The sequence below is a fragment of the Manihot esculenta genome, chromosome 2, assembly GCF_001659605.2.
Source record: "Manihot esculenta cultivar AM560-2 chromosome 2, M.esculenta_v8, whole genome shotgun sequence".
Lineage (NCBI taxonomy): Eukaryota > Viridiplantae > Streptophyta > Magnoliopsida > Malpighiales > Euphorbiaceae > Manihot > Manihot esculenta.
Genome location: NC_035162.2, coordinates 3,066,215 through 3,089,546, shown reverse-complemented (window position 1 = coordinate 3,089,546; position 23,332 = coordinate 3,066,215). Strand labels below are relative to the sequence as shown.

At 34.3% G+C, this 23,332-nt stretch overlaps 2 protein-coding genes and 1 long non-coding RNA gene across 8 annotated transcripts; 2 read left to right on the top strand and 1 right to left on the bottom strand.

Annotated features, from left to right (window-relative positions):
- The first annotated feature begins 5,024 nt into the window (after positions 1 to 5,024).
- LOC110605918 (protein NRT1/ PTR FAMILY 6.3) lies at positions 5,025 to 9,075 on the top strand. Its single transcript, XM_021744605.2, has 5 exons — positions 5,025 to 5,333; positions 5,453 to 5,630; positions 5,762 to 5,801; positions 6,158 to 6,720; positions 8,043 to 9,075. Exons 1-5 carry the CDS (start codon positions 5,216 to 5,218, stop codon positions 8,899 to 8,901), a joined length of 1,758 nt encoding a protein of 585 aa, XP_021600297.2. The 5' UTR covers positions 5,025 to 5,215; the 3' UTR covers positions 8,902 to 9,075.
- A 1,343-nt stretch (positions 9,076 to 10,418) lies between these two features.
- LOC110609622 (oxysterol-binding protein-related protein 2A) lies at positions 10,419 to 18,628 on the bottom strand. Of its 6 annotated transcripts, none has more exons than XM_021749337.2 (12): positions 18,274 to 18,627; positions 17,656 to 18,145; positions 15,683 to 16,042; positions 14,832 to 14,928; positions 14,032 to 14,474; positions 13,369 to 13,524; positions 12,372 to 12,539; positions 12,122 to 12,262; positions 11,674 to 11,904; positions 11,446 to 11,565; positions 11,045 to 11,234; positions 10,419 to 10,793 (listed from the first exon to the last, which is right to left on the bottom strand). In XM_021749337.2, exons 2-11 carry the CDS (start codon positions 18,073 to 18,075, stop codon positions 11,055 to 11,057), a joined length of 2,316 nt encoding a protein of 771 aa, XP_021605029.2. In that variant the 5' UTR covers positions 18,076 to 18,145; positions 18,274 to 18,627; the 3' UTR covers positions 10,419 to 10,793; positions 11,045 to 11,054. The 6 variants fall into 6 exon arrangements, 5 of the variants coding, with proteins under 5 accessions (XP_021605029.2, XP_021605030.2, XP_021605032.2 ...); XM_021749338.2 differs by having other exon boundaries at positions 11,446 to 11,559; positions 18,274 to 18,625; XM_021749340.2 differs by lacking the exons at positions 17,656 to 18,145; positions 18,274 to 18,627 and adding an exon at positions 16,643 to 16,848.
- Positions 18,629 to 19,917: 1,289 nt separating this feature from the next.
- LOC110609852 lies at positions 19,918 to 22,630 on the top strand. Its single transcript, XR_002487089.2, has 2 exons — positions 19,918 to 20,242; positions 20,363 to 22,630. It is a non-coding gene; the product is annotated as an uncharacterized LOC110609852 (long non-coding RNA).
- Positions 22,631 to 23,332: the final 702 nt, after the last annotated feature.

Genomic DNA, 23,332 nt, shown 5'->3' with positions numbered 1-23,332 from the left:
GTCAACGGGCCTATGCTAAACAATTAGAGGAGGATGAGATTTCAGGTATTTAAATGTTCATTATTATTTTTTAATAAACAGATAACCCAATAGTTGAAATAAATAACTACATGAAAGAAAGTTGTAGATTACCCATATTAAAAAATGAGAGAAAAATTATTAATATTCCTTCTTTGTTTTGTTTACTCACTTATTTTCTCTGTTTCCAAACATAGTGAAAGGTTCCATCCAAACTCCAAAGCAATTAACAAGATGCTTAACGGAAGTTGCAGCTAACCGACAAAGAATTCTTCCCAAATAAATAAAACATTAAGCAAAAGTAACGTGAACAGAGCTGGTATTATACTAAGAACAATATAGGAAAAGATAGAGATTGAGACGAGGTTTCAACATGTGAAACAATAGTGATATGGTGTTTCAGAATAATCAATGATTATGGTCAAGTCTGTGAATTCAAATTTAAGAGTGAATTGGGTGTGGATATTTTCTCTCCTCTTTAGATTTAAATTGAATTTATATTTTATTTGTTGATTGCTTATTTATTTATTTTTATATATTATTTAATTATTTATTTTTAAATCATATATTTTTAAATAAAATATAAATTTCAATTTGACTGCACATTCCCTAGCATTGAAACTCCGAATGGTATTGCACTCATTTCTATTTATCCTCGACAAAAAGCGTTGGAGCATCGGTGCACAATACAATTTGATGGATTTTCTATTCTATACACTGAACGAGAAAATATTCAATGTGTTTGATAAAAATAAAAAGTTTAATTATTTATGGTAATATGAGCTCATTCGATATGGCCAAAAAGAGTCACGGAGTTGGCAAACAAACATAAAAATTTTAACAAAATTGTTTGTATGTTTAGCATTCCATGTCAATAATTAAATATTTTCAACAGGCAAAGCAGCCAGGCCCAGTGCAAAACCCATTAGGCTAGTTGTGGCCCATAAAATTGTTGAGAGCCCCTTTAGACCAGTCGCCACCTGCTGAGCAGGAGCTAGAACCAGAGACAACGAATCCCACGTCCTACGGTCTTGGAAAAGTGCATCTATAAAATTAATAAATATATAGTATATATATATCCTTAATCATTCCCCACCACTACTACAAGTAATGGGAAAGATATTTTTTCACCTTTAAAAGTGGTCTCACCATTATCAAATAGAGACAATTTTGTCACTTTTTTCATTATTTTTGTAACAGTTAATATATACTTATGAATGTGAAGTGATGACTCGAGATTGATCATGTGATTTTTTATGAACGTGAAGTGGTGAATTGGGATTGTTCATAATTTTAAAAATTTTATTTTTTAAAATATAAATAAAATTAAAATATAATCAAATTGACAACTGATGAATTGTAATAAAATGTAATATATATTCATAATTGTCAAGTGTGAAGACATTTGATTGAAAAATTATTTATTATTTTTTTTCTTGAAATAAATTGACATTATATATTTTCATAATAGCTATCAACTTTTGTTTTGAGTATTTCTAAGGGTTGTGTCTCTGTGAAAGAAAAACTCGACATTGATCAAATAGCAAAGAGAGTTTACTGTGAAGTAGAGACTTTGATAATGGAAATTTGGTTGGATTTATTTATTTACCCCAAGAAAGTGGGAACAAGAGACAAGACAAGACATTTTTATTGAAAGTTAAAAGGCTACCATGTTTCCATTGGATGGTTGACTTTGGCTTTTTCTTTTTTAAATATTAAATGTTTTTCCAGGTGCAGCCCACAGACTGATTCCATACTTCCTTTGGCCGTTGAGAGAGCAAGTGAATCGCGCATGCCAACACTTGAAGGACTAGTTTATGATTATTTTAATCAGCTAACTTATTAAATAATGGTTGCAAAATTTACAAGTCCAATTACATAATTAATTCATAGGTAACCTACTTTGTAACAAGTGTTTTTAATAATTAATTAATAAAATTCCACATAATTAAGGAATTAAGTCTCTCTAATAATTCAACTGAATCTTCCCAGTTGAAACCTCCCCCACAATTACGGAATCCAAATCATCATGGTAAGCAACCCAAATTAATTCATACCAATAGTATATTCTCTTTGCATTTTCTGAACTTGTACATTCTACTATTAAAGTTATATTAATTTTATAATGGGTTAAATTTAAATTTAATTATTTAAAACTATTTTTATAGCCCATAGAAAATCGATCTCTTAATTTGTGATTTGTATACGGCTCTTCCAACAAAGTTCTTGACCTAATAGAATTAGCTTGCAGATTAAATTGCCTGTTCCTAACTTGTTCTTTGGCATTTCCCAATGGTTAACAAGTATATAAAATAAAATAAAAAAAATATAAATTTAAAGAATGGAATAGAGCAGAATTAATTTGCTGATATATGACATTTCGTTTTCCTCTTAATTAATTAAGAATTAACACTAACATTATTCTATCATCCAAAAAGAAAAAAAATTCTAACCTGCAGATGCTATAATATAAGAGTTTGTGCCGACCATGCATGAGTGTACATATATAAATATAGTATAAGTTATCTTATGAATTATGATTCAAAGCCACAAATTTATCAACAAAATATAATTATCAATGGCTAGAAGTTGGGGTATGGGTTGACAAGCTTGCAACCCCAAGTAGCCATTAATCTGACACCACGTATATGAGATACTGAGATGAGATTCAATGGTTGAGTCTCTCTCTCTCTTCTATTATAGGGATCTTTTAGTAAGAAATCAACGAATCAATAGTGTATTATAATGTGTATTTGCATTTTAAAAAGCTATTATTTTGAGCCACTTGTCGTTCATGTCTTTATCTAGACGACAGAGGATTTTGGCTCTTGGGGATCCTGAAAGAATACTTGGAAAAATATTCTTGAATCTTGATCCCATTTTGAATTGATACCATGTTATTATAAGGTTAAAATAATTGTGAATTGTTTTTGTGATAATAAGCCAGCCATTTGATAGCTGATTTTGACTCTACAATTGTTTTATATTGGCAAGAATCCCAATTATACAATAACAAAATACAAGGTTTCCAATTAGAGATGGGACGCCACACTTCTTCAAATCCTTTTCTTAGTCTTCTAATTTTGGTTTTTCTACACTTAATCCTTAGTTCTCCTTTTTATGTACTTAATACTTACGTGTATTGATGATAATGATTAGTTCAAAAAATGAAATATTTTCAAGTTAAAAATAATTAATAGAAAAAAAATTTTTTGAATTTAATTTTTACACGATTCTTAAAGGGAAACTTTGAATTCAATATTAATAATAGATTTCATAGAAAATAGACTTAATTTTTATTTTATTATGTTGAAGTATATAAATGTAAATCGAACTCTAAAACCCGAAAGATGTCAAATGTTGAGAGATGGGCCAGCCCCTCTTCCATGGAGGAGCTCAAACCATTCAAAAATTCTATTAATATTGACTTGTTTCAATATGTTAATATTATTGAGCTCTAGCCGTCCAATTCCTAGCATGACTTTCATGCTAAATATATTAATTATTTGTTTGCTTTTCTCACTAATAAATTAATTTAGTTCATAATTATTATCATAATATAGAGAATTCGATCATAAAGAAAAATAGGCTAATATAATTTTTACTCAATAAAAATCTTTAATCTAATTATGCAGCATCAACTTTTTCTCCCTTTAAGCTTTCACCCCTTCAAATGCTATGGCCTCTCGAAGATCGATATTCCAATGCAATAATAAACAGCTAGCGATGTGAAAATATATATCCGATTGATTGCTTTGATATTTTCATTAAATTGATTGCATTAATAAGTTTGGTACGTAATTGCATATGTAATATATGTAACCCTTCAACTTTAATTAGTAATCAACTTCACAGCTACATTAAACGTCTACCCAAGGAATCATAAAATTTCCATCATGGCTTGCAGGTGGGAAAACGAGCACCTGCCTTACCTAACTAGCTTTCAATCACATATGTATGAAATGAGTGGATATGAGAAAAACTTATGACTCTTATATATCTGCAGTTTACAACTTGATTAGTTATGGGATTGTTAAGGGGAAGAAAGAAGGACCTATTAATCTTTGACTTTTAAATTATTGGGATCTTGGAAATTAAGGATAAAGTCTAGACCTTGATAGAACGATTACGTACTTTTCACTAAAACCACTGAAAATTTCAGTGGTGCATATAGCAGAAAGATTTTGAACCTCTTATATATAACATCAAAAAAGCTTTGCTATATGTCAAAGATATTTATCACCAGATTCTGCTTGATTTTTTTTTTCTTTTTAATTTATAAACCAACAGAATGAAGTTTGAGAATGAGAAGTTCTTGTCTGTGAATTAATGCGAAAGCTATGTGAGGCTAAATAAGACAACGTCAAGAAGCTGCAGCAATTAATGTGAATTAAGGAGGAAATTATAACGATGATTATAATTAGTCCCTTTAACCATTAAGACATTATCCAATTTAGTTAGAGAGACAAGTTTAGATACCACAGCTCATGATAACCTTTTGAGTTGACGGGACCAGTATTTAAAATACTAAGTTTAGATGGATGATGATAAGCGCATCCCCAATTGGTATAAACTTGGATGTTTAGAATGAGAAGTTATAGTAAGCTCTGAGATCATAATAATCACTCTAAGAATAATAGTTTGGTATGAAAAGGAGAGAAAAACCTCCCATTTTATGTTATTGAATTTACTATAATAAAATAATTTAATTAATTTTATGTTTTATCTTTTCAAAATCTTACTAAAGAAGTTTGTTAACGATAATATTTTAATTAATTAATTATATATATTAAAATTAATTAATTCTGAGTAATTATATTACAACTAAATTAAAAGAAATTAATAATTTCTATAATTTTAAGATTCAAATATATATGATAACCTATTGTAGTACAGTTGAAATGGGAGCAGCAGTTGCTTAACCAGCCATCCTAACCATGGTTCCAACTGCAGAGGTATTTTATATGTAATTAAATAAGTTTAGTCGCAGGTGTTACTGTTAGTCTAAGATTACATCAATTCATATTTTAACACAGCAAGGTTCCCAAGTTCTCACTATAAAAGCCCCACCATCTTTCCATATTTATCGTGCTTCACTAGCAGCTCATCACTTGTATCTTGCATCCCTCTCTTCCCAGTTCTTCCTGTCGATCTAAGACAGAGCTTCTCTAACAAAAACACTGCCACGCCAGTTAATATGGCTAGTGATCTCCCTCAAACATTGGGCAAAACACTCCCCGATGCGTGGGACTACAAGGGCCGCCCAGCCGAGCGCTCCAAAACTGGTGGCTGGACCAGCGCTGCCATGATTCTAGGTCCTTCATAACGCACCATTTCAAAGCTTTCTCTTCTCCTGGATTTCATTTTCCTTATACATGTTCTCTGTAACTCTAGCTCATATGGTGTTTTTTGTTTTTCTTTTTTTCCCCCTCAGGTGGGGAGGCTTGTGAGAGGCTTACTACACTTGGTATCGTTGTTAATCTGGTGACTTATCTGACGGGTACTATGCACCTGGGAAATGCTACCTCTGCCAATGCAGTCACCAACTTCCTTGGAACCTCTTTTATCCTGTGTTTGCTTGGTGGCTTTATCGCTGACACCTTTCTTGGAAGGTTTGATGAGTTTCTTGCACTCCAGTTTCTCTTATTTTTTGTGTTATCTTCTCTTTTTAAACTGTATCAAAGCCTATGATTGATCAGTATCTTTCTTCTGTATCTGATTTTTCTCTCTTTTTTTTTGACAGGTACCTCACCGTCGCCATCTTTGCCACCGTGCAAGCAATGGTAATTAAGGCCACCAAACTCTAACTAAACCATTTTCTTTAATTAGTATTAACTGGTACAAAAAAGAAAAAGAAAGTCTTCTTCATTTGGATACAAGTTTCTTTCTTGGGAAAATGGTGAATAAACAAAAATACCTGTATATTTAGTATTCCATGCCATGGGCACCACCCCTGCTTCACCTTCTTTATCTGTACCCGAAGTTTGTGTTTGTGGGTACACGTTATTTATTTTTTTCTGTTACTTTTAGACGACATAGCACCAGCACTCTTTGATGTCCTTTTTGGTCATAAAGATATATATGGTCCGTTAATATCAATTTATTTCTTTTCTGAAAAATGATTTTTTGCTGATTATAGGGCATCACCGTCTTGACCATCTCAACTGCACTCCCAAGTCTCAGGCCACCGAAATGCGTCAACGACACCGGTTGCATTCCCGCAAACAGCAAGCAACTGACAGTTCTATACTTGGCCCTATACATGTACGCCCTTGGCACCGGCGGTCTCAAATCAAGTGTCTCGGGCTTTGGTTCGGACCAGTTTGATGAGACAGACCCGACAGAGAGAAAACAAATGGCCAGCTTCTTCCATTGGTTCTTCTTTTTAATAAACATTGGCTCACTTGGTGCAGTTACAGTTCTTGTTTACATACAAGATAATGTAGGGAGAAAATGGGGGTATGGCATCTGCGGTTGCGCTATTGTGCTAGGCCTAATCCTGTTCTTGTCTGGCACAAGGCGATACCGATTCAAGAAATTGGCAGGTAGTCCATTGACACAGATTGCCACAGTGTTTGTGGGTGCTTGGAGGAAAAGGCACTTGGAGATGCCTTCAGATCCATCATTTCTCTACGATCTTGATGTTATTGAAGAGGGAGGGAAGAAGAACAAGCAGAAACTTCCCCACAGCAGGCAATTCCGGTTAGTTTTCTACTGAATTTATCTACCTCAACTGAGCAACTCTTTCCTAAATTTCTTTACTTTCCTCTATAAAGAAACTAAGAATTTACTTGAGCTCTTTTCAACGTTGTTGAAATTAACATTTACTAGTTAGCAAGGGAGACCATTTGTAGTACACATGATATGCTAGCTCTTAACGTTGGCGTATTATTAGGGCAGTTGTCAGTATGCTTAAATTATATATCTTTCCACGTGGATGACTCTTGTGGATAGACATAATGCATTGGTGCTTGCCAATCTGAGAGCATAATTATTGGGCTCAGATTCTTGAATTTCTTATCCAGCCATATACTGGCTCTGTGAAACTGGACAGCCAAGTTTGTTTTGCAGTGTTGAATCTGTGTGCTGCTGCTAAACTTTACAAGCCAAAAACCAGCCAATAGGCTTCACCCAAAAACGAACCAACTTAGCGCAATATGTGATATTGCTAATTAATCTAGGATTCCCCAAAAAACAAGTTTATGCTACAAAAAGCAGTATGTAATATATCTGTCCAGTTTTGATCGTGTTCCCTATTTAGCCATCAGAGGACAAAATAGTTCTCAATTGGGATGGCATATACTAATAAAGTGTCATGTACCAATACCCAATTGATTTTCTTGGATGCATGTATCTCTTTTATTCCTCCCTTCCACTACCAAGCTGAACTATCACATTGCCATCTGACTCTTTAAGCTAGCACCCCGAAACTTGAATATTTAACTTCTCAGATTCAGTAATTTTTTTATTTTTTTTTTGGGGGGTGGGGGGAGTTGTAGATTCATTAAAAAAAAAAGACAGAATTCGCTGAAATTTATAGATTATTCTGCTCCCAATGGTCCCCATGAATAGAGTAATACGGACTGGAAACTGAAGCATTGATAAAATTAACTAGTATATGTGCATCAGGGAATCAAGAAGAGATCACGAGCGATCAAGGCCAGTCTGTCTGTATCAAATCGAGCCTCATGGTTCTTTGTCTTCACATTTTCCTTTGCTCTATAACTCACGGACAATGGAATTCTATCTTTCTATATGTCCGCTGTTATCAGTTATTACTGTCTAATAATAGAACATCTTTAACCCTTTTCTCGACACTTTTTGACCTGATAATGACATGTGACCTAAAATGACATATAAAAACAAACAGCAAAGAATACTATACTAGTCATTGTAGGTCCCACCAACAGACCAACTATTTCTTGCTAGGTTCATGGTTGTCTTTCTTTCATTTTCTTTTCCCAAGTCCTCTTATATTTAATTACACATATGTCTTAAACATGTGGTTTACTTCAATGGTGCAGTTTCCTGGATAGAGCAGCGATCAAGGACCCAGAAACCAACGTCATAGACAAATGGAATCTATCAACTCTAACAGATGTTGAGGAAGTGAAAATGGTGATTAGAATGCTACCCATTTGGGCTACCACTATCATGTTTTGGACGGTGTATGCCCAAATGACCACATTTTCTGTGTCACAAGCAACAACCATGGACCGTCACATTGGAAAATCTTTCGAAATACCTCCAGCCTCCCTAACCGTCTTCTTCGTTGGTAGCATTCTCTTGACTGTGCCAGTTTATGACAAGCTAGTAGTTCCAATTGTTAAAAAAGTTCTCAAGAAACCAAATGGCCTAACCCCATTGCAACGCATAGCTGTAGGTCTGATCTTTTCTATTATTGCAATGATAGCTGCAGCACTCTGCGAACGAAAGAGGTTAAGAGCCGCAACATTACATGGTTTGGTCAACGATCCAACGGCTCAGATCCCATTAAGTGTGTTCTGGCTGATCCCTCAGTTTTTCTTCGTGGGGTCTGGTGAAGCATTGACATATATTGGGCAGCTTGATTTTTTCCTGAGGGAATGCCCTAAAGGAATGAAGACAATGAGTACAGGGCTATTTTTGAGCACTCTTTCACTAGGATTTTTCTTCAGCTCTTTGTTGGTTAGTATAGTGCACAAGGTAACTGGGAATAAACCATGGCTAGCAGATAATCTGAACCAAGGAAGGCTATATGATTTCTACTGGCTGTTGGCCATTTTGAGTGCTTTGAACTTTGTCATATTTTTCGCTTGTGCTAAATGGTATGTCTACAAGGACAAGAGACTAGCTGAGGTAGGCATCGAACTGGAGGAACTTGATGAGCCTGCTATGCACTGAATGATTTTTTTCCCTTTTTTTCTAATTTCTCACTTTATGTGTCACTGTACAAGGCCTTTGCTTACAGTAAGTTTGTATCTACAAAGTGCATAAAAGGGCGCAAAAGATCGACCCACCAGCAAGCTGTTTCACTTTTTGATAATACAAAAAAATAATGTGTATTTAGGATTCTCATTCTCCAATAAATACAAAGTGATAAAAATCCAACAATAATACTTATTAATTTCAATATTGATTTAGATGGAATAATTGCGATCATAATCATATATGTCCAACAAAATATAAATCATAATCCAAACTGGAAATACGAAACCAATTATGAAGTGTAAAACGTGTTGTGCTTAGGAACATATACAAAAAAACAAAATCAAGGACAAATAATTAGCGATCGGTCCTATCTAGTCATTGTCATCTTTAAAATCCCACTTGGGTAAGATCGAAATTCCATCAATTGAGAACCCAAGGCGAAGATTTTTTTATAAATCTTATAAATGTATATATAAAAATATATATTGTAACAATTATGTTTATAAACTTTTATTATATTAAATGAAATTTAAAGATTCTATGTAACTATTAAATTTTAAAATATAAATATTTATAAAAATATAATTTATATAAATTATTAATTAAAATGTATAAAATTAAATGTGTTTGAATTGTTTGGATTATAATTAATAATCGATTTAATTTAATTTAAATAGAAGACTTTTTTTAACAAATTTTCACAGACATTCTATTCATCCTTATCTCTAAATTCGACCAAAGGATCTCATTGTCCAGAAGGGCAATCCTTGATTGGTTCAAAGAAATTGCCATTTGACATGACACCTTCTAGGTTGGATGTCCAAATCAGAAACTGCAGATTAAGCTGCACACAAGCCCAGAGAATCCACAGACTCGCATTTTGTTAAGGAAAATAATTATGAATTTATGAGAAAATTTGTTAAAAAAGCTAGAGTAAAGAAAAAAAATAAATAATATTTTTAAATGAGAGGAAAAAATGAAGTTTAATTTTGTAATTTTTATTGGCTAATTAAGTTAAATATACTAAAAAATAATAAACCGTATTAATTTTCTGAGTGTCAATTTAATTAAACACACAATAACAAGAAGGTAAAATATATTTTTTCATAGTATTGAGAGCGCTTGTAATGCCAATTATTGAGAAGAAAAAAACAAAAAACTCATTTCAAAACTCTAGCCTTGTTTTATTTAAAAGAGAAATTCCATTGACATTGAAAGGGAGCTACAAAGGGCCAAGCCCACTAAAATGGGTTAGAAATCCAGCTCCAGCCAAGCCCAAGCAGAAACACCAGGAGCAACCGAAACTCATCTTAAGGATCTGCATATAATAAGAAAGAGCCCAAGATCGTGTTTAATTACAATTTTTTATTTTTTAAAAAAATTAGAAAACGTTTAATCAAAAACAGAAAAGGGTGGCACTCCGGTACCCCTTCGAACACCAGCTTAGATCAAAATCTAAACCTTTTGCATTAGTGGGAAGGGTGCAAAAGTCATACGCAAGTGGAGATGGCTAATTCTTGAATCATGACAATGATTCATTTCCTTTTTCTTCTTTTTTTTTTTCCCATTTATTTTGTAGAAAAAGAAATACAAATAAATATAAAAATGAAAGTATCAGCGCACTGGCCCTTACAAATTCAAGGAACTAAAACTAAAGAAAAGAAAAAGTGAGACTACATAACACAAACAGCACCCCTGTAGCAGACAACTAGGAATATGCTACAAGAAAATATTAGGCTCTATGCTCCATAAAATTAAAAATAAATTCTTCACTCAAAAGAGACTTGGGAAACTTGCCGCCTTCCACCAGGATTTTGCAGCGGCTAGAATGCGGAAGCCTGACCAATTAATGTGCCCAGCTGTTTCTGCAGAATCAGCAACTTTGCGTGAGATATGAAGTCTCAAGAAAAGGTCAGTTCACTGAACTTCATTCATGACCCAGGCATTAATGAATACTAGCTCCTATCGAGGCTCTAAATTAACATGTCATTACGAGAGTGAAGCCTCAATGGTTTTCAGATAACTTTCACAATAAATACCAAGACGAATCTGCTATAACCAAGTAACACAATATGGCGTAACTAAGAACACAAAATGCAGTTTGAACAGCAGATACCTAATCAAGGTTAAAAACCTTCAGAGGACTCTCCAATATCTTCATTGAATTCACCAAAAATATTTGGGCATCCCTCCCAATTTCCTTGCTCTCGTGCTTCCCAGTACCCTCCCACATAGCGGAAAGATCCATTTTCACCTTCTCTTTGAAACCACCTGGGCTTCCATCCATGCTCTTGTAATTTCCTCGACTGCATTGAATGAGAGAGTTCCATGATCACAAATTTTGTTAATTCCTTCTAACATTTTAGGATTTGTTACTTAAACAGATGTCACTTGTTGATTCATTTCACTTTACAACTTTGATGTTTAGCCATACATATTGCCAGCATTATCATTCAACTTGATCTGCAAATATGTGCTGTGTACTATGTCAAGAAAATAAGATGCTGTCAAATATACCATTCTCTGCCGCTTCTCCAACCGTTGTTTCTCTGCATTTGCTTTCTCGTATTCCCCATTCTCCAGATGCCGTTGGTCTGGTCTAAGTCTGGAATCCGTAGGTGGGAGCTTCTCCTTAATCCGTGATCAAATACCCGGGATCAGACAGGGCTATAAAAAACGATTAGAGATGCATAGGAGAAAAATGAATTTGCATGCTAGCAAATTGATTTAATACATCATCTCTACCTGCAGTCCAGTTGTTAACTCATTTAGAGTGATTGCAAATGATGTTAAGTTGTAGCGAGTGACATTAGGAGGTGGCTTAGTACTTTTCCAGAGCAAGGTGGCAGTAGATGAGGAATTGCAATCTCTTGTCTTGCTAGTTCCATCGCATTCCGTATAATACATGCTGTCGTCCCACTTCCCAAATACTGTGGCAAACTTTTTTCCCGTAACATCTTCAACAAACCCATTAACCTAAGTAGATATAAATTGAAATTGAATACTGCATTACAAAAAATATAGACAAACAGTGCTGTATCTTATTAACTAAAATTGCATATAGACCTAACAGATGTTTGAGTTTTTGAGCCGGTAAAAAGCATTTGCCAAAACCCAGAAGATCAAAAACTTGCAGGCATCAGTTCAGTTTGCAAGCAAATGATCAAAGTTCTCCAGAAGTAGGACTACAAACCTGGTGAGGATTTCTGTCAAGAATAGATTGTTCCTTGAACTTGAGTTTGCATGAATATTGTCGATTCCCATGTATATGCATTGTTCCATGGTGATCACAGTACACTTTACCAAGGATAAGATTGTAAATTGTTGTTGTCACCTGATTAATGAGTGAGCCCACTTAATACAAAGCACCATCCTAAAGAAAAATAAAACAGAAGATTGAAATATTTAGTCCTGCATGAGCACATTCATACAGCTGTACATACCTTGCTCCATTGGAATATTTCACCATCATCAAACTCCAGGGACAGGACTCCAACAGGATCAAGCTGAATTGACCGCCCCCAAAATTTTGTGCGGAGGTTGCTGTCACCCCAAAACTTCCAGCCTCTGCCTTCACAGTGGCAGGCAATAAGAGTTGGGTGATGACTAACCTGTTTTAACATGCATTGTCAGAAGACCAAGCATTCATGACCAGTTTCATCAAATTGCAAATCATGTATGCTGGAACATCCTCAACTGTATTTGATGCTTCAACATTTTGCAATTAAAATTTTGTTTCAATATTGTGAAGAAATTTAAGAATACAGCAAAATGTTCACAAGAAAATTTGTCTTCCCATTAGCGCCTGCATGAGGCTAGAAGCATGAATTTTTTTTACATGTGTTGTATCCGTGGCACTTCCTACGTGAAAAAGTAATGAGACCCCTTTGCTTTCTAGAATCACCTAGAGAACTCAAACCCAAATCATATTCTTCTCAGTGTTTCTACATTTCATTTAATACCAGTCTGCCAAAGAATCCATATTGATCTTTTCAGCCTTGGATCTTTAAATTATAATTCTATGGATTGAAAGAATATCCCTTCTTCAGTAAAGGTACAGCATTAAAATCCTAGGAATTGAAGAGCAATCTTCAAATAATTGAAAAATATGGTAAACTTCTCATCTCATTAAAATGAGATATGTCATAAAATGATACCTCCTATAAAGTATTTTAACTCCCTCATTTTAGGGGGAATTGACTGGATGGAGCATGTGGTGAAATCCATTCATTCCTTCTTTAGTTATCTAAACCAAAATGATGAATTCTCCAAATGCACCAATTTACTAATTCATTCCTTCAGATTTGCTTCATATCTAAAATTTCAATCATTAATTGTTTAAACGAAGGTATGCCAACTACAGCTTAATTTCCAGACAGACAAAGTCAGTTCAAAATAACTGCTGCATAATTCTGTCATGAATCTGGGATCAGTACTAACCTTCTCAGAGAAAAAACGAACTCCTTTATCAGGATAGTCAGCTTCATAAGTTTCGCCTAGCAAAGGATTGAAGGGTTTACAGTGTCGGCCTTCAGAAGAAGCATATCCAGAAACCGCAAATGCAGCAACATTTAAGATCCTTAGGAGACTATTTCCCTAAACAAAGTACAAAACACAGAGGAAAATACAATTAGAACCATTAGGAATCAAATGTGATTTTATTGTATAAAACATGACAAAGAAGCTTTAACAACTGAAATAATTGGGAATAATCAATTCAATTATTCTTCCCATGCTTAACAATGTTAGTAATTGTTATAAAAAATACATGAAACTCAATTACAGCTTTAGTTTGAAATAGACCACCAACCTCCATGAAATACATGCACAACAAGTTATTCACCATCTCTTAGCAAGAGTTCAATTTGCACAAACATAAATTATTAAATCTTCTACAAAGTTCAACCATATCAAGGAAGAGTAGAGGGGAAGCATAAAGACAAAAAAGAGGTGAGAAAGGGAGGAGGGGTGGGCACAAGAAGGACAAAAGATTTTTTAACTACAGCAATATTAATATAGATGTGTGTCATAGAAAGGGAAAATGATTTATGCAGATCAAGACCCATAATATGTAACAAACCAAGAAGAGTGTGGCAATCTTACTCCTTTTCCATACTCATATGCTCGGTCCAAAAGATAAGAATACTCCAAGTCCTCGAAGCATTTCTGAAGAGAGGATATTGGTTCATTGAAGTAAACAGGGAGACAAACTCGCGTGAGATCCTTTCCTACATTGTCTTTGATCATAGACCAAAGACTGACCCCTTTCTCCTTCTCAACTGGGTCAGGAAGCTTCTTTCGCCTTTCAATATGTGGATATCCAGACTGACATAGTTGCTCCTTCACAAGCATTTTCTCCTCATCATCAATTTGGTTGTGTTCCCTGTATTTCTTACATTGACTGGCAGCTCCTTTTATTGACTCACGAATAATAGTAGGTTCAGTAAAATATTCTTTTGTATCATAGAAGGAGGCCTCATCTTCTTCTGATACTTCCTCAAGCTCTTGTTTCTCAATATCGTCAGATGATTCTGTTGTGCTACATTCTGAAATCCAAATCAAGAGAATGAGAATAAGAGCGCAGACCGAGAAGCCATAAAAGATATAGTTCTTGATGCATCTTGAAAGAACAGAAAATAATATTATTAGAATAATGCTAAAAAATTCATGCAACAACCAAATATCACATGATTAAACTTAAAGAAATGAGAACTATAGGGATTAGAGCAGAAAACCAAAAAAGAGATTATGGTCATTTTCTGCATTTGGATCTGCTACACTCCAAATAAGTATCCCAACTACCTAAATAATTCTGCTCTACAATAAAGCACTGATAAGGAAAATTGATAGATGCAAAATCAACTGTAAATAAACAAGAGCTGAAGCAAAAATTAAGCATGTACCACTAAATTTCCCACGCCCTAAACTTGAAAATTCATGCCTTCTCAGTTGAAATTCAACAAATGGAATTCCAGATGTTTCGGCTTCAATATTGGCTGCCTGCATAAGCAAAAGAAATAATAGAGAATTAACTAAAATGTGATTGACACATAAAAAATGTGGTTGACACATAAAATGTGATTGAGCCTATTATTAAAGTACTAGGCAATTTTCATACAACATTTATCCGAGAATAAAAGTGACCAGCAATTCCAGGAGTAAAAAAATATTATTGACTAAATATGAGGTTTCAACACCAAGAAACTAATGACAGTAGGAAACACGATTTTGCTTTTTGGGATTGCTAAATATTAATCTAAGTTAGTTAAAAGGAAAAATGCAGCATCATATGAAATCAACAAACAATCAATTAAAAAGACATGAAAGGAAAAATTTAAACCTGTTTTGTTCATGTGTATTGAAAGGCCAGGAAAAACAGCTATATTCTAAGACAAGTAGGAGTGGCCAATAAAAATTGGGCAGAGGAGACAGTAAGATATAGAATTGTGTAAAACCTAACCTTGAATGATGAAAAGTTAGAGAAGAAAATTTATATTTCTGACAACAAGTATTTATGAAAGGTTTGGTTTCTGAAAGTGGTCCACTTGAATTATTACATCTATCGCTCAATTCAATTTATAGTTTAAAAAAAAGAGAGAGAGATAGAACCAGATGCATTTTAGAATTAAAACGGTGATGCATTGAGAATTTGATTAATTTACATTAGATTAAACAGCAGTTGTGAGAATATAAATTGACTCAAGATCTTCAGAAGCATCTCTGCATCAACAAATCATAGTAGTTACAGTTTTACCTCTAACTGCCTCAATGTGTCTAGTAAATTAGAGCGTTCCTCGCAAAGTACTTGAAGTTGTCCTTGTACTTCAGAGAATTCAGACAGCATGATCTGCTCACATTCCTTGACTAGGTTCTCACTGATACCTTCTTCAAGTAAGCGCTTTTTAAGCCTTTCAGCTGAAATAGACAAATCTTTTGGTACAAGAGAGAGACTATCATTTAGTGATCTTGATGGAAAGAGGCTCCTCGTTGAGACCAAAGCTTGTATCCAATCCACTCTATCTCTTCTTGAATCAGTTCTCAGATGAAGCGTCTTCGTAGCTGTAAATATGTAAAATCGCCTGTCATCTGATTTGCTCTCTCGGAATGACGAGATCTGTGCAGAAATTTAGATGCCATAGCATAAATATTTGCAAGAAATAAGATGCGTAAAACATATGACTGAAATAAGAACCCAGAAGAGGAACCCATTAAACTAGCTAGAACTAGGAGCATCCACCATCCACAAGGCAACAGGAAACCAACCCGAGCGAAAGCGAAACCAATTCTTTAAGCTCAAACACCAATAGCAAGGTCCCCAAGAATCCAACTCAAGCGAAAGCAACCCAATTCCTAATGACACCTTCTACAAAGTCCCATTAAAAAGAAGCCAGTATACTTGAGTTCATAACTGCCCGAAAAGGGCATGCATGAGATTGGAGTCAGCATTCGGATCTCCAATTGGAAAAGAATATGCTTGAAATGCTCGCGGAGATACCAGCTTAGCAACAGAGGCGTAATGAAGTGCCACCAACTAATCTCAATTCTCAAAGTCTCCACAATCCATTTTTTTAACTTACAGTTTATTTCTTTTCTAGGTAAAGATAAAGAAGTAGAATATAACCCATATTCAGACTCGAAGGATACTGTTCATTAAAAAATTACTAAAAATAAAAGAAAAATAACAAGTTAAAACAATTCAAGGAAAAATAATAACCAAAGCCGGCGGCGAACGAAACCCCCGTTTTATAACTACTGCGGAGAAACACACTACACGCCTTCCCAACCGTTTGATAGCTTCACTGTTCATAGCTTTTTTTCCACCAGCCGTTCGATTATATAACTGTTCATAGAACTTATAACAGAAAAGAGAACGGAAAATAAAAAGTGATGACCACGAAACACCCAAAACCTAAAAGGAAAGCAAAAAATACAGTAGCAAGTGTACATGCCTTCGAGTAAATAGAAACCCCAGAAGTTGACAAGTAAGGTTTTTGGATTAAATTGGATGGGATGGGAATCTGAGAAAGATTGGAGAACAAATGGAACAATACTTCAAAAAAAAAGAAAAAGATCAAGGCAAGAAATGAAAGATCATTTGAGAGAGCTCAAATCCATCCATCCACTCAAAACCAATGACGTGACCACAGCTGAATATCTAGACCTACAATGTACCATATCATAGCCAACCCTCACAAACAAAACCCACCTGCTGATGTGACCCACTCCAACATTAACAACCAGTTAAACTGTTATAAAAAAAAATAGTGAAGAAGAAAACTGAAATCGTCAAGAAAAAGAAAAGAAAAGGAAAGAAAGAAGATAAAAGAAAGTAAATGAATTAAAAACCCTTCTGGTCTCTCACAGAACACGCTCTCTGAGACCTGAGCAATGCAAGAAACCTGTGGTTCATATCCCAACCAATTACTCTTTCAAGCTCAGATATCAATGCCCCTCTTCGCTTATTGCTGTTTGACAGACATCAGAAGTTTGGAAGGAAACAATTTGACCGAATTGGTAAAAACTGCTCTGTAAAATTTTTGAATCAAAATGTTTCCTGCATTGGCAAAACTTTCCCCAATACCGCCAAAATTTCCTACAAACCAACACTTCCATGTCCAGATCGCACAGTTAATTCTTTCTCTCGCTGGGATCATTCCCGGTTTCGCCTTCAAATTTTTTCCCCTTTTCTTATTTGTTTTTAGTATGACTATTAGTTATTAAATATACCTTTAATTGAACAATGCCAACACTTTTCTGCTGCTTCCGGCGGTAACTTCCACTGTCCATCCTCGATAGCCGATTGGTAGAGATTTCTCCGATCAGCCTGACGTCATCACTAGGAGTTAACAAATTCAGATTCTCTGGCCGCCGAATCTTTGAGTAAGAAAGTACACCGTTTTTAAGTAGGAACCACCGTGATCTCCACCCCTTGCCGTAATTCGTCCACTTATAGAGCACTCCAGCAACAGTAGCCTCCGATCCCGCTGTAATCCGCCCCACATTGCCATCAGATCCACCGGAAAACCCAGCCGGCAAGGATCTCGCCCTGGTCAACGATGCCTCCGGAGACTGGTCCCCGATGCCGGGACTCTCCAGCGAGATGCAGCACAATGGGTGCATTTCCTTGACCCTCATTTTCATTACCATTAAGAAAAATGGGTTTAGATGAATGAAAAATTCTTAACCTGAATAAAACTTCAGGTCAAACGAACATGCCCTGCAAATCAAGCCAAACCCAATATCAATTAAAAAAAAAAAAAAGAAAAGAGAAATGCAAGATGTTCCCATAAACTTAAAGGTCAAAGCCTGCATATGTGGGTGTGAGTGGACATATATACCACATACCTGAGCTCTTAAACTGAGAGATTCAGTTAAAAGAGGATTGCTAAAATAAGTGAGTTTTTGCATTTTCTTATTAAATGGGGAAAAGAGAGAAAAAAAAGGGAAATCTTGTTGTAGAGAAGAAGCTATAGTATTAGCAGGCTTTGAGTGTGTGTATATATATGTGTATAGTAATGAAGGAGGGAAGAAGGAGGAGAGAAAGTGAGGTAATAAAGAGGGGGAATGGCAGAATGGTAAAATAAAAAAGTTGGGTTGAATCTGAGTTGTGTTTCGAGAATGAATTGATGGCGGAGAGAGAAAAGGAGGAGAAGAAGAAGAAGAAGAAGAAGGAGAAGAAGAAAGAAAGCGATCTTCTGGTGAGATATCGTGAAATGGAAAGTTCTTAGGGTAAAATATCGCGTGTGGGGGTCTTCCAAGCTCTGTTAAGGCTCAGACACGTATTTGATAATGAATTATGATTAATTATTTTGATTTGAGTATGGATCGCATTGGTTTATTTTTAATAAATTTTAGAATGTATATTAAATTTATAATATAAAGTTAATTTTGTTTATTGGCTATATAAAAAATAAAATGAAAAATAAAAGTGTTGGTAAAGAGTAAATGCAAAACTGAAGTAACTAATAGCTGCCAACCACTTTATTAAATAGTTAATTATAAGCATGCATGTTAGTTAGCTTTAATGGCAAAAATGATTCACCCAAGATTAAGGGCACCCACTTTATTACTTCACCTCCCATTATCAAAATTGTTAAACTGTGCCCGCATCTTCTTCCTTTACAACAGTTTTCAGGGCTCTCTTTATTTTACTTTATATATATTTTATTTATAAACAATTTCTTATAAGAAAATATAAAAAAAGTTTCCAATTTAAACCCTTGTAAATTGAGAATTATTAGCGCATAATATTAAATTAAATGTGCAAATATAATTAGAAAATTATTAATTGAATATGTTTGGTCCTTATCCAAAAAAAAAGAAAATTAGATGAAAGGAAAAAAGAAAAAGAAAGATTGGCATTGTTTCTCCATTTGAGGATAATTGAGGCAAAAGGTTTGGAGTTATTTGTGGCAAGCAAGCCAAGTACCAGGTTGCCTCCACCTTCCCAGAACCTGTAGCGATCCACACGACACGGAGGAGCCAATCTGCTACATTTATTCATGTACCTTACCAACCTATAGTTTTCAATTTTCAACTAATTTTATTATTATTATTATTATTATTATCGGCCCAATAACTTAAAGTTAAATTTAATTAATTAAATTCAATTAATATAAATTCAATTAAATTTGGGTAGGGGACCTCCAGAGTAGGGGGCAAAAAATCAGCTCTCTCAATAACTACACAAACACAAGGAGAGAGAGAGTGCTGAGAATTTTGATGTTTCTTAGCAACAACTTCATTTTGACCCAAAATTTAAGGGAATGGAATTAATTCATAGGACCAGTTTATTTATAGTGTTGTTCCATTTTCTTTTTATGATGTTCAAGTGTGTTTGACCAGCTTTCCCTCTTTTCTATTTACACAAATTTGTTTGCTGAAAGTGACTAATCAATGACTACAAATAAATTTTATTTTCCAAAATCCCCAATTACTCAGCTTCCATAAACATACCATATCCATCTCTTTTTTTTAATTTACCACTAATTCACGCATGCCTTCACTGTGTAAATTCACTAGAGGGACTAAAAAATCAATTGATGAGAGGAAAAATGAAAGTGAAATAACAATGGCAATATCTTACTAGGTGGGACAACTCCTGCCCAACAAAAAAGTATATAAAATAAGGTACGTTCCATCGAAGAAATTGGACCGCCCAGAACCAGAAGCGGAAATTGCTTGTGAAGCCGTGCTTCTAAAACGTGGCAGCTAATCTTTTAGCCACATCCACATATGTAGAGTTCTGTGGTGGCTAGCTGAGGCTTCTCCTTCCTTTTCTTCTCTCTTCTCGATGCTACCTTTTCCGTTTCAGGTCAGTGTGTGCTCTCAGGATTCCTTTAAATATATTGGTTTTGGTGTTTGGGAGGAGATTTTAGTTTAGATTTGATAAACTTAGTAATTACGATGTCTATGATGTCAAAAATTAATTCAGCTATGTTTGCTGGAAGCTACTCAATTTGATAGATTTGGAAATTGACCATCTCTCGATTGATAGGAGCTTGTTGCGTTTTCTCTAGAGCAAGTCAGTTTATGGATATTTAAATATGGTGTTTCGGAGAATCTAAGGTCAGTAGCTGATGCCCATTTTCTTGTCTCTGCAATCCCTTACACTGTTGCACATGTTATTATTTGCTTGAAATTAAGCTTTTTATTTATAAAGCATAAAGGTAGACAAGTAATAATAATAAATGCATATTTTAATTATGATGAAATAAAGATCTCTCAATGTGCTGAAATGCCAAAATGGGGACATAAGATTAATAATAAAAAGAAGAAGAAAAGAAAAGAAAAAAAAAGAGGAAGAAGAAATGTGATAGCAAGCATGGGTTGGCATTTGGCAATAAGCTAGCCCATAATGCAGAGAACCAAATCCTGCAGAGTTTTAATTTTTATTTGAATTAAAATGGGCAAGCAAAGGAAAGCAAATCAAATCACAAACACCCACCCCAAAAAATAATGGTGTCAGGTCTTTGTGAGACCAAAACAATGTGTGTTATCCCCCTAGCCATGTGTGTGTCTTTAACACTTAAGGTGTGTGTTAATACCCCATTAGCTGTGGCCCTACGAGACCTTAAGATAGTCCCAATCACAAGTCTCTTCTATGGCTCCCTTGTTAAAAGGGAATGGTTAAGCATCTTTTTTATAATCCTTGGCGTAATGTTTTGGAAGGCAGGCAGCTTGGCACTGATTGACATGGGCATATTGTTTGTTTTATAATATTTCTACATGTTAGAATGCTTGAAAACAGTGAAGTCTCTGTGGGTGAGGGGTGGTGGGGATCCACATGCTCATGTGTTGTAAGAGAGGACCACGCCTTAACGCTAGGTTTTTATATTTCATCCAATTAAATCTCAGATGTAGATTTTGCATCATTTCTTTAATAATTTTTAGTGATTTTCTTTTGGATTATCAACTAATTAACATATATAAATATTTTTTTAATTGTATTTCAATTCTTGAAAAGACTAATGCTTTGAAAATTCTTAAATGGGTTCGTGAGTTTTGAATCATTGTCTCCAAATATATGCGCATAAACTTGTATGAGTTGAATCTCGGCAAATACGATCTGGCCTCTTTGACAGGTCTACTTATTTGAGGCAAAACTCTTTATAAGAAAAAATAAAAATAAATTAAAAGAAGAAACTAGCTTTACAAATGATTTTTTTGAAAAAAAAGAAACAGAGAAAACTTTCTAAAAGTAGATAATGTCCTTGTTTGTGTACTATACTTTTTATTATAAATTTTTTAAAGAAATACAAATAGTTTTGTTGTTTGGGGTCATCATTTCCAAGAACATAGGTGTACTTTTTCTGCATTAATCTATGATAATTGCAATTATAAGATGGTATTTGTGGTTGTGGAGGACATGTAAGTAATGCATGGACTTCGCCACAATAAGGGACAAACAAGCGTGAGCACCAAACTAAGAAACAAAAACAGCTTAAATTAAACTTTAATTACCTCATTAATCCATTTTTATATTACTAATCAAACTTTTTCTTTTGTGCTATTTAATTTTGTAAGTTGGCATCTTCTAGCTAGGTTGTGCTTTTTCTTATAGACTATCATGGAATCTTCTTGGATGAAAAAAAAAAAAAAGTCATGTCAATTTTTTAAAAGAAAAAAGCAGGTTAGTACTATATTTCCAAGTTTCCACTATACTAATAATAAAGATAGTACCTAGCAGCAGCTACCATGTGTAATAATTTAAGAAAAAAAACAAATGAATTGCAATTTTAGCTATTGGATTAATTCAAAGATATGAACTCAGAAAGACTGGCTAGATAAGAATTTACAGGTGAGAGTGGGGCTGCATCTTCCTTCTAAGTCTAAAATGTTGATGAGAAATTTGAAAGAAGATTAACAGAAGATTGATGGAAAGGAAAGAAAAAAAACTGTAAGCAGAAGAAAAAGAGGAGGGGGGTGGGTCGAGGATGGCAAAGAAACCAACAACTTTCAATCAAATCCATGTTTCTAAAGTACTAAACATTGAACAAAAAATTTGCCATGAAGATCACCAAACTTCCAGTAGGGAAACAACTCATTGAAGCCCCCACTCTCCTAAATGTCTTCTCTCTATGCATAGATCATTTCAACGTTTTTATCATTTCAATTTGTGTGTCTTACCAGCACAACATGTGCCTGCCCATACGTATTATCATCCTCCCGAGGCAAGATTTAATTTTATGTGCTTTTCTTCCATTCCCCCATATATATTGCTCTACAAAAAAAAAAAAAAAAAAAAAAAAAAAAAGAGAATTTGTAACATGGGTTTCCTTAATTTAGTTCGAAGAAAGGAATCAAATAAAATTAGAAATATGAAAGTTTATTCCTTTGATTTGAAGGCTGGATTTGAAATTTGTAAAAGGAATAAAAATCTAGGCTTTTCAAGTCGTACTCTTTGAATGAAAGTCACAGTTTTTGAACTTGAGAAAATCGTAAAGGAAGAATATATGTGTAAGCCAATTCCAAATAATTATCCATTGGAAGTGAAAAAAAAAAAAAAGAAAAAGGAAGCAGTAAAAATTGTAGAAGAAATTGGGATTTACATTGATTGTGTGTCCCACATAAGATATTTTTATTAAAAAAAGATATTAAGATGAGTGATACAGCATTCAATGATATACACAGAGATGATGATGATCCCCATATTAATTATTGAGAGGAAATGATTATTTTGGATTTTATTCTATACTGGTTTGCAACTCAAAAGATAGATCTTAATCACATTGACTAAATGACCAATCTAGTATGCATTTGTGTAGAAAATTATTGTGTCCTTGAATAATATCTGATCCTAAAAAAAAGAAAGAAAAAAATTGGGCTTTTTTTATATAATAAATCCAACTATTTCTGTCCAGATGCGACATTTTTGTAACAGATTAGAGAAAGGCATCAACAT